General features: G+C 34.7%; 1 protein-coding gene across 1 annotated transcript; it reads right to left on the reverse strand.

Moving 5' to 3' along the window:
- Positions 1-1111: 1111 nt before the first annotated feature.
- adgrg7.1 (adhesion G protein-coupled receptor G7, tandem duplicate 1) lies at positions 1112-10828 on the reverse strand. The gene is made up of 9 exons (XM_051908215.1): positions 10816-10828; positions 9298-9702; positions 8937-9001; positions 8638-8781; positions 5686-5850; positions 5313-5425; positions 4982-5224; positions 1429-1588; positions 1112-1332 (listed from the first exon to the last, which is right to left on the reverse strand). Exons 1-9 carry the CDS (start codon positions 10826-10828, stop codon positions 1156-1158), a joined length of 1485 nt encoding a protein of 494 aa, XP_051764175.1. The 3' UTR covers positions 1112-1155.
- Between the last annotated feature and the right edge of the window lie 1322 nt (positions 10829-12150).

Here is a 12150-nt window from a genome sequence, read left to right on the forward strand (position 1 = left end):
GTGCGTGTGTGTAAACAACCACTTTACAAAATCAGTTAAAATTAGGAAAACAAATGTTAAATATAGCATTTAAAATGCTGAAGATGTTATTTTCTAGTGAATTTCATGACAGCAACTTCTCATATTTTTAGCTCCTCTTTCCTCAATGCAAATTTGATCTGCATTAGACACTGATTTGAATAAAAGAGGAACAAAACACTGAAATAAATAGGCACTGTATGTGCTTAAACAATGCAAAGTAGGTTAAGCCACAATTTATATATGTACTAGATATCACAAATGTATTTTCTTTTAAATGGCTCCCCCTGGTGGAAACGTTCTCCTGACTTGGCTTTATCTGATCTGATGCTACCATGATCCAAACTAAAATCGCTATGGTTACTAAAGTAAAGACATTCATAAACTATGATAAACTCATAAAGTAAATTCAGACCCAACAGTCTATGAATCATTTCATCAATATTTAATACATGTCAACAGTCAATTAGTAAAAAGAAAGCAATGAGACAAACTTGGTGCGTTTAAGATAGGTGTGTTTACAGTACATTTACATTATTTTACAATAGAGCAAATAAATCAGACATAGCAAAAAAAAAAAAAAAAACAGGCCTGGCAGCTGACTGTGCTTGCAATACCACTAATTTTGGCATATCCATCTCATAATTTTTTTGTTTCTTTGATCTGAACAGCAAATAAAGCAAATAAAATCAGGTGTTAACAAAGCTTTATCTATTGTTGTTGTTGTTGTTTTCAATGTCTGTCACTCGCAGATCAGATTTCAAGCATTTGGGATGTAGCGCATTTTTGTATATCCACATATGGTATAATACTTTTGGAATAAGCAGGTCAGATTTCATAACCTGAAAATTGTGTCAACAGTCAGTCCTAAATATTGAAATTCAAAATCAAATCAGATTTATGTGCAGTGTGAACAAAGCCCAAAAAGCTCCAAATGACATGTACATACAATAAGACATTGCAAAAAATGTATACATAAAATTGCTATCTTAATACTTAATCAGAATACTACAGTATGAACACCAAGACAAAACATCTGATTAAGCTGATATTCCTCCTTGTCATAATTAACTGCATGGAATGAATGAAATGAAGTCTCAAAATAATAATCTTTTAGTTATTACCTTTGATGGCTCGTCAGGCCAATTCAGAATCATTGGATTTGTAGCTTTCATTGCTTTCTGGTATCTTATTTTTCCATAAAGCAAAAGTTTTCCTGTGAAAGCCCACGTTTGATATACGCAGACTGTCCATAAAAGCTGGGTTTGCGTTTATTATTGGCCTCAGAGAGAATAAAATGAATATTTGAACACCCTTTGAAAATGGAAAGAAAAACAGAAGCATTGCTGATTTCATTTATAATCCATTATAAGATTTTGTGCATTTTTGTGCAATGTACAATTAACACACCTGTGTTGTGTTGAAGAGACAGAAAACCACACTCAGAATAAATTTGAGAGTTGTTTCATGGGTGATGAGCAAAATGTAGCCAATGACCCAGGACAGGCCGAGCATCACTGCCAGAGAGAAACTACTCAAAATCTTCTTCTTTAGAGGAGTTTTCCGTGATCTAAACAGCAAAGGTTTTATTGGTCAAATATATTCGCATAAATCCCTTTTTTGATAACTGATAGTGCTATTCTGGTCCCAAAGTAAACATACCTGTTTAAATTAGGGTTTGTCCTGCAGATGTTGTGAGAGAAGTGCAGCAGTATTGCTGCGTTTGAGATCAGCATGAGCATTAATGGGAGCAAGAATCCCCAAAACATGGGTTTCCCCAGACTGAACTTCTTTTTGTGGTCCAGTGAAGCCAGCCAGCAACTGCAGCAAAGAAGAGTGACAACTGAACTACCAAAATCCTGGAGAATAATGTAACAATACTAAATAAAGTAAATACTATTTAAAACATTTAAAGGGTTAGTTCACCCAAAAATGAAAATTCTGTCATTACTCACCCTAATGTCATTCCAAACCTGTAAGTTTTCTTTGCTCATCTTCGAAACCCAAATAAAGATATTTTAATGAAATCTGAGATTTCTGTTCCTCCATTGACAGCTACACACCTACCACTTTGATGCTTCAAAAAATTCTTAAAGAGATCATAAAACTAATCCATATGAATTGAGTGGTTTAGTCCAAATTTTCTGAAGAGACATGATCACTTTATATGATGAACAGACTGAATTTGGGCTTTTATTCACATATAAACATTCATCAAACGGAAGATCAATCATGCTTGCTTGACGTGCGAGAACCAATGAGGTTTATTCTCGTGTGTTACGCAGCACGTTTGAGCTTCTCCAAGAACCAATGAGGTTCATTCTCGTGTGTTACACAGCACGTTTGAGCTTCTGCAAAAGGTTTGTTACATTTAAGCTTGTTTGATCAACGTGAATATATGTGAATAAAAGCCTAAATTCAGTCTGTTTATCATCTCTCTTCAGAAAATATGGACTAAACAATTAATTTGGATTAGTCGATCTTTCTGAAGCATCACAGTGGTAGGTGCGTGGACTGTCAATGGAGGAACAGAAATATCTCAGATTTCATCATAAAGATCTTCATTTGTGTTCTGAAGATGAACGAAAGTCTTACGAGTTTGGAACGATGTGAGGGTGAGTAATTAATGACTGAATTTAAATTTTTGGGTGAACTAAGCCTTTAAGGCCGGCCTGGTTTCACAGTCAGTCCTAGATTAAGCCAGGGCTAGGCCTTAAATTAGGACATTTAAGTAGCTTTTTTAAAAGTGCCTTACAGAAAAACAAAACATTACTGGTGTGCATCTTGAGACAAAACATATTTTAAGAAATGTCAGTGCAAGTTTCTTTTAAGTTAAGACAGCTCAAACATGCATTTTAGTCTGGGACTATAGGTTTAAGCTTTGTCTGTGAAACCCAGCATAAAAGTAATAAAGTTTTGAAAATAAAAAATGTGTTACTTACAACTCTTCTTGTCGATAACCTAAAGGCTCCTTCACACTGTAGGTGGAACCCAATGAGATACCAACAATAACAGCAGGTAGACCTAATCAGGAAAAAAATTATCGACACTTAATGACATTGTTTATTGGATACAATGATTAAAAATACTGAAAAATGTTTCAATTAAAATTCTGTCATGTATAAACTGCAATAAACAACTTGATCAATGTATTTTAAAAAAATGATTTGAAATGCAGTTTTATTATATCTTCTCGCCTAGTCGTTTGTGGGGGTTTTTTCCCAATACAGGCAAGACTTCTTATTCTTATTTAGTTTAAGCAAGATTTCTGAAGCCTCTTCAACTTTACCTTCGAAAACATACTGAAAACCTTTTACTGATTATAAATAGGCCTAAATTTACTCAACATGCTTGAAACGCATGGTTAATCTCGAAATGCTCAATAATAACTGAGGTACTTCCCTTAGTGTTATTGCTTCTTCACGCTGATAGGAAAATGTCACAGCGAGAAGGTCAATTCCACACAATCAGTACTTTCGATGATTTAACATTTCACAAACCTTAAAGGGATAGTTCATACTAAAATGAAGTCATCATTTACTCACCCTCAAGTTGTTCTAATGCCACATGCTCTTCTTTCTTCCTCGGATCATGAAGGGAGATTTTTTTATTTTTTTTTTAAATGTCACGCTCGCCCTCGCCCATATAATGGCTGTGAATAGCGACCAAGCATCAAGCTTTTAAAAAAACATCCAAAAGTATCACACAATGATTCCCTGATACACGTGTCATATTCTAAGTGTTCTGGGGGTATACGTTAGGGTTTGGTTTAAAAAAAAAAATAAAAAAAAAGTATTTAATTCATAAAACAAATTTAGTGTAATTTTTTAAAGAAAATCCTGACCTTGGACGTTGGGCTTCTCTGCACGGTTGCGCAACGTGTAAGTTCTTAAGATTCTATCAGCTTTGCAGTTCACTCCATCTCGCCCAGAAAAAGCACACAAGTTGTGAGAAATCAAGATTAATAAAAACGCAACATGAAATACAATGGCTAGAAATCCCAAAAAAAGTATCCATGTGATTTTTTTCACTGAGGTAAATATGTCCGGGTTGTCAGATGACTGTCAGAATGACAGTTGATAAATCTGAATGTGATAACTTCTTGTTGTGACGAACACAATGGATATATTCACATCAGAGAAGAAAGAACATGAGTTGTATTTCATGTCACGGATTTTGTGATCTGTGCCGCTAATAGAATCTCAAGAACATGTATGTCATGCAGCCGTGCACAGAAGACCAATGGCCAAAGTCAGGATTTTCTTTAAATAATAGATTAAATTTTGGTTTGTTTTATACCAAGCTCTATCGTATACCCGCAGAACACTTGGAATAAATGACACGTGTCGCATGGGAACTTTCACTATTCACTGCCATTATATGGACAAGTTCGAGCGGGAAATTTTTTAATAATTCTCCTTTTGTGGTCCCGAAAAAGAATGGGCATACAGCATTAGAACAACACCAGGGTGAGTAAATTGTGAATTTATTTTGATTTTAGGGTGAACTATCCCTTTAATATCTTGCCGTTTTGTAAGCGATTCAGGTGTTGAATCAGTAACCGCTCAACCAATTGATCCATTGTCTTTTTTGATGATTCATTATAAGAATCGGCTCATAAGAGTGTTCGTCCCACACTTGTGCTATATATGTTTTGCATGCATTTCATAAGGACAACTTAACAGAAATCCATGCATTCTTGACATTTAAAAAAAAAAAAAAAAGGATTTCTTTTGCTGTGCCGATGACGATTTAGCAGCAGAAAAGTGGTACAAGTAACACTAACATAACCAATAAAAACGTGAATATTTACGCCAGTTGATACATTTATACATGTATCGTTTTAAACCATACTGTAAATAAATTCAATGTACCCCATCCAATAGCCAAGGAGACCTTTGGAAACCATGGAGGTGTTCCAGACACTCTGTTTATGAACAGGAGGAACACATTAATGCCGTACAGTGTGTTCCAAGTGAACGTGGCCAACAGGAAGTAGTGAAGCAGAGCTGTAAATGCCGTACAGGGACCCTCATCTGGGTACTTGTGCTGGTCTGAATCAGGAACCGTGTTCTGATCGGACAACTTTGCCACATTCAGATGTTGGACAGGGTTGTTTATGCCGAAGATGAAGAAAAGGTAGAAAACCGTCATGCTTATGCAGATGTTCACGATTAGCAGAGTAGGACTGCCTCCTCTTGACTTCCTGCAGCAAAGTGTATGAATATAAGCTCTATATATATATATATATATATATATATATATGCTTAACAATGTAAACTATAAGCCTTTACCTGGTTATGATTTGGTACACAGCTGTGACAAACAGACCCACTATAGAAAGAGCACAGCCAGTGATGCTGATCCAATGCAAGGCTTCAGAATACTGGTAGTTGATATCAAATGCCTGCAGAAAATGGTACCTGCATAAAATTCTAGTTGCAATAGACTTTAATTCACAGCATCATAGACTTTACAATCTTAAAAATAAAGGTTCTTTATTGGCATCTGTGGTTCATTGGCATTCCATGGAACCTTTCCATTGCACAAAAGGTTCTATAAAGTGGAAAAATGTTCTTTACACTAAAAAAATGGTTATTTTAAGTGAACTGACCCATTTAAGTCAAATATCAATGATATTTACATCCTGTTGCACATATAACTCACCATCAGAATGGCAAAATTTGTATTTTTAAGTGTGTTCGGTTTACAGTTGCATACTGCACGACCCGAGGGGTTATTTGTTTTGGTGCAGCCTTCTGTGTTCCAGTCATTTGTATCGTAATTCCAAAACACACATGCAAAGTTGTTGAGGGATAGTGTGGAATCGACCTGAAAGTTCAACAATGTATTCATTCATGAAAACCTGACCTCTGTCAATGTGTTTGATAACAAGGAACATCACAGTATAGTTCTTTAGCAAAATGCTTCCTTCTTTGGTACACTTTTAAAAATAAGATTCTTTATTGGCATCTATGGATCAATGGAAGCTTTCCATTGCACAAAAGGTTCTTTATAGTGGAAAAAGTTTTTTTTAGAATATTAAAATGTTGAATGTGATGTCAAACTGGCTGCTTACCGAAGGTGTGACTGTAAACTCAATGTTGTCAAATTCAAGATCTTGCAGGCTAGCGGATATCACTCTTCTCTTGGTATCCAGAGAAGGCTGAAAGCTTTTTGACTGAAAGAACTGATCGTTATCATAGAGGACAAACCCTACATCTTTGTCAGAATCTACAGAAAGAGAGAGAAAGTTACTATTGCTAAAATATCACTTTTAACAAATCATTTCATGAGGAATAATCACAAAATACAAGGGGAAAAGTAGACCTTTACTGAATCTGACATTCATTCGAAGGTCAATGTTATCTTCGAAAATCTCAGACTGTGTCGTAAGCAGCTTTATTCTGTCAGGTAAAAAGGTATCACTCTGCCCTGTAGAAATGAAGATATGACTATTAGGAGCATGCTAACTGTCCGAAATTATATTTATAGTAGCTTTACCCCTTATACATTATGTGTCAAGTTTGGAATACGATTTTTAAATGTTTTTTTACGCCTCTTATGCTCTCAAAGTTTGCATGTATTTGATCAAAAGTACAGTAAAAACAGTAATATTGTGAAATATTTTCTGCTGTTCACATCCTTGGGCTCAGAATCATGCATTTCTGGTAACACAATGCCAAAATTAATCTGCAGCGGTCAGGTGGTACAAGTCGGAGCTCTACGGAAAGCTCTTTACCAGTTCTGCAAGGACGTAATTTCGTAATTTCGACATTGCGTGAATACACCTTTCTTTTTTTCTTGAGAGTTCTCGTTATATAGCTATTCGAACTTCGAAAAGGGCACACACTTGCCTTTAAAAGAGGTTAATTCCACTTGTCGGATTGGAGTTTGGCCCTTTAGTGACTGCACTGCTATGTTCGATTGAACCAACGATGGATTTGAATTCCCACGCAGAGAGAGATTCTGTAGAGTCTTTGTTAGTCTAAACAAACACACAATCCAAAGTCAGACAGCAGGTCAAAAAGGAAAGTGATTATAAATTTGGTTGAGACGGTTCTGTATGTCAGTGTGAAATGTTGTATTACTCATTAATTGCAGCACGGTCGACAACAGAGTACATCTCATGACTTGCGCTCAGGAGCTGACTGACTGTCGCGACTGCTGACACTGTAATTTCCTACACAACAAAGAAAAAAAGTTTCTCAAGACAACTCTGGACTGTAGTATTATAAAAATGTTGTGCACATACTTCTGGTTCTGTGTGGGAGAGGAGTGTGATATGTGCTGTGTAAAAACTGCTCTGTAAGCAAACAAGCACAAAACATAGTGCTTGCACGGTTCAGTTGCATAGGCAGAATCTAAAATTGGACCTGTGAAGAGGATTATGTAGGCTACTAATACAATGTTCTGACATACCTGGAGTAGTCAAATTAGTTTATCTGTCTATTATTTCAGATGAAGTTTAAAGAAATTAGCCACTGACATGCAATGTTTACACTGCATATGGAAATAACTTGCAAATTCTGAAAAACAAGTTGTGCAGAGTAAAGTGAGAAAGAAAAAAGACATTAAGAACTTGTTCAGAACAAGGACAAATAAAAATGGTCTTGCTATATTGTTACCCTAGAAATTAATCTGGTCCCACTTTATATTAGGTGGCCTTAACTATGATGTACTTACATTTAAATTAATCATTTGATACAATGCACTTATTGTATACATACTTGTTTTTACATTGTACCTATATTTTAAAAAAATACCTGCATGTAATTACATCTGTAATTAATTTCTGTAATTACATTTATAATTCCACTGTTGACCCATCCCTTACACCTTAACCCACCCTTAACCTACCCATACCACCAAACCTGTCCCTAACCTTACCCGTATCACACCTCAATAGCAGCGAAAGTGTTTTGCAATACAATATGAACACAATAAGTACAATGTACTTATTTTTTGATGCAAGTACATAGTAGTTAAGGCCACCTAATATAAAGTGGGACCATTAATCTTATAATAATAATAATTATTATTATTATTATACAATTACGTACATAACATTATAAAATGTATAATTATTATTATCATTATTATTTAATAATATAACATTATAAACATTAATATTTGAACAAGAACTATGGAGGGCCAAATTACCCAAAATTAAATCATTAAATAAATGTTGAAATATTTAAATAAATTCTTAAATACATAATTAAATTGTTAATTGTAAACATTTATTTAATGATTTAATTTTGAGTAATTTGGTAACATTACACATGACAAATATAAAACTTACTACTAATATGAATAATATGTTACTGTCTGGTATTAATTGTATTAATAATAATAACAATATTACAATTAATATAAAATATCTTATATAATACCTTTAATTACACCTTCGCCATTATAAAATGTATTATTATTAACAATAACAATAATACTATTAATATATAATATCTTACCTAATACTTTTATTTACACCATAAACACAATGGCTTCATTTATGACCAAATATAGGTGTGACACATTTAAATTCATATTCACAGCTGAATGGAGAAAATCGGGAAATGTCCCTCATGACAGGAGACTTTAAATTTTAATAAGTACCACGCTTTGTGGATGAGAGAGCAGTATGCTGGTTATTTTAGCAGCATTTGTGATGTTGTTGGCTGTCAACCGTTCTGGTATGGATGTGAGGATCTGGGTACTGGAGGCTAACTCGAAAACTTGGTCAGCAGTAGCTCCCGAAATCTTCATTTAAAAAAACAAAATAAAAAAAAACTATGCAATGAGACCTTTTCTGTTTTCATCTGGGGAAAAATTATTTATGTTTTATATGACTATATTTTAATCATTAGATTACTTACATCTGCCTTAATGGTATCCAGGGTCAAATCACACTTTACAATGTTTGGAGGACCAAATAAGTGAGTAGAAATATTGCAGAGGGCCGAAGCCTCGGGGATTCCAGCTGAAAAACATAAATGTTAAATGAAGAGATATTTAAAGTAGAGAATATATTGTAAATACAGAAAGCTATAGTGAGAGATTGAAGTACCATTTGGTGTTTGTGATGGACATTGCTCTACTGAGGAAGCAAACTGGCCTAAGACCGTTTTTGGAAAGGTGAATTTATTGGTTTGTGTGGGGTTTTGTTCAGGGCAGAAATTTGCTGTAAAAAAATGGCAAGACTGTCAGTAACCTTGAGAACTTAAGCAACATTATTCAGTCTATCACATTTCATGCAATATTTTCATTGGATTTTACAGATGCTGCATGTGGTTCCAGTCCAATCATCTGGGCAGAGGCAGATCCCGTTTTGTAAGGTACCCTTGTTTTCACACACCAGATTGGGTTTGGACACTGTTGTGCTCTGGCGTGCTGTAGTGGTGGGTTTCTGGCTTGTAGACTGTAGTGTTGAGGTGCTGAGTGTTGCGGTGCTGAGTGTTGCGGTGCTGAGCGTTGTGGTGCTGAGCGTTGCGGTGCTGAGTGTTGCGGTGCTGAGTGTTGTGGTGCTGAGCGTTGTGGTGCTGAGCGTTGCGGTGCTGAGCGTTGTGGTGCTGAGCGTTGTGGTGCTGAGCGTTGTGGTGCTGAGTGTTGTGGTGCTTAGTGTTGCATTGAAGTTTATAGAAGTGCTTGTATTGGTTTGACACCAAGTCTGTTCAAAAACAGCTATTTACAGAGACAAAACATTAGACAAAAGGCATCAATCTGTGATCACTTGCCTTTAGTCACATAGCCAGACTTTCTGTATAAATCTGGTTCAGCTTGCAACTTATTCCAAGAGCCAACCATTTAGACAACAAGCAAACAATGGCAGTTCTCACTCAAATGACACCAAATAATTAGCAGACCTGTGTGTGACATGGGTCAGATCAGAAATAGCTCAAAGTAACAACTGTGCATATTCAATTTTCGCATGGGATACACAAACATATCACACAGACACTGTCATGCAATTTGTTTTTAATTTGTTTATAGCAATTTGTATTGTGCCTTAAGGATGGTGCCTTAGGATGAGACATGCAGTGGTTACACAGAATTGTGATATGCAAAACACCAATATGGAAATGCATACTCAGATAAAGCACCAAAAGTCTACATTATGAAAGAGAATAATTTTACATTATATATATATATATATATATATATATATATATACACATATAGATAGATAGATAGATAGATAGATAGATATAGATATATGTACAGTATATACACACAGAAAGATAATAGATAATTATAATAATACACACATATATCATGTAAACAAACTTTTATGTTGGATGCAATTAATCAATTTGACAGCACTAATAATAACATAATAATATGATTATATATATATATATATATATATATATATATATATAATTAACTAAAGCAATAATTCAAACCATTTCAAAAGTTAACCTTACCTGAGGTTAAGATTAAGAGCAGAAAGTGGTCCATTACACACGACAAATATAAAACTAACTACTAATATGAACTCTTGTTTCTGTCTGGATTATAAAGCAGAGTCAGGGTTGGATCATTGCTGGAGTGGGAAGTCCATCAGTCATGGAAATGACCATCCATTTGCAATTAAACTTACACCACAGACAAACGTGGCACTAACAGGAAAACAGAACTAAACAATAACAGTATTACATATTATTCTGTGTTCTTCACACCATCACATATCTTACCAATCTTTTTCAGAGTAACTCCAAAACACGCATGCAGAGTTGTAGAGGGATATTGTCTTGAAACTGAAAGTTCAAGAATACATGAATTCATCCTACATACCTTTTGTCAACATGTTTGATGCTTACACTTATGCATGATAGAAATCGGTATCATTTTATTTAATGCCCTGTCAGCATCTGAGGCATTTCATGGCAAAAACTCAATTACAAAAATACAAATATCACATAAATACAATAAAAGCCAAGCAAACAAATAAACACAGCAGGTAATATTATACAAGATTTTTTAAATTAACATATGATAAAAATTCTAAAACTTTTTCAGGCAAAATCTTACTAAATAAGTCCTTATATGAACTTACTTCATAAAAGAGCTTTCAACTTGCATTAAAACTGGGACAGTCCAATAGAATATGTTTAATAGAAAGGGGAGTCTTGCAGAACATGCATAGAGTTGTGTCTTCACCTTAAACCCTCTGGTTCTCTTTGGTCAAAAATGACCGAAAAATTATACGTTTTGAAATTTTATTTATTTATTTATTTATTTTTTGCTTCATTGGAATGGGATGACATTTGGTGACTTTTGTCGCATTAGCTATGTGAACACACAAAAAATCATGGACATGATTCGGATATGTTAACGGGTCGTAAAAAAAATAGTTGGCTCCTTCACCAACTATTGGCACACTTGGCTCCTTCACGGTCAAAAAATGACCGACATAGGAAATGAATTGGAACTACGAAAAAAATACGAAAACTCAGAGAATCTTTTGGTAGTACAAATTAGCCACTGTGCAGAAAAAAAAAGTGCACAGCAATGAAGGGGCAAAACAGAAACATCCACCCCCACACACATATATGAACTAGCGCAACTATAACACAGAGCAAGTTTTTGCAAATGCATGAAATAAAAACAATAATTCAGCCACAAAGCAGTAAAAAAACAAACAGCAAGGAAGAGGTTACACTCTAGAGAGTACAAAACAGACACACCCACTCAAACACACACTCACTTACACACACTCACAGACACACACACACACAACACACTATTATACACACAAATGAACTGGTGTGGCTGTAACAATATGGTAAAATTGAGCCAAAAGACTCAAATAAGAGGCTGAAAGAGGCAGAGGCAGAGGCAGAGGCAGACCCATATTTATTAAGCTGTGATAAAGCATGCCTATTCATTTTTGTTACATTTTTATTGAATTTTGATGTTATGTGTAATGAAATGTCCTCCCCTGTGTTCAGGTTTCACTTTAGAAAAAATAATGCAATGATACTTCAAATCAACATTTCAAACAAAAAAAAAAAATCTAAACTTTGACAAAAAAGTATTCTTTGAGAAAGTCTAAGTAACCTGTTTGAATTGATAAATAGTTTAAAAATATATTAGAAAAAAAATGTGTATTTTTTCAATGGGGAAAAA

This window comes from Ctenopharyngodon idella, chromosome 10, assembly GCF_019924925.1.
Source record: "Ctenopharyngodon idella isolate HZGC_01 chromosome 10, HZGC01, whole genome shotgun sequence".
NCBI classification, from domain to species: domain Eukaryota; kingdom Metazoa; phylum Chordata; class Actinopteri; order Cypriniformes; family Xenocyprididae; genus Ctenopharyngodon; species Ctenopharyngodon idella.

Coding starts and splice junctions, on each gene's coding strand:
- adgrg7.1 (XM_051908215.1), bottom strand. Junction 9,002..9,297: donor TGGAACCACATGCAGCATCT/GTAAAATCCAAT, acceptor TATGTTTTTCAG/CTGGAATCCCCGAGGCTTCG. Junction 5,851..8,637: donor TCTCTCATCCACAAAGCGTG/GTACTTATTAAA, acceptor TTGAACTTTCAG/GTCGATTCCACACTATCCCT.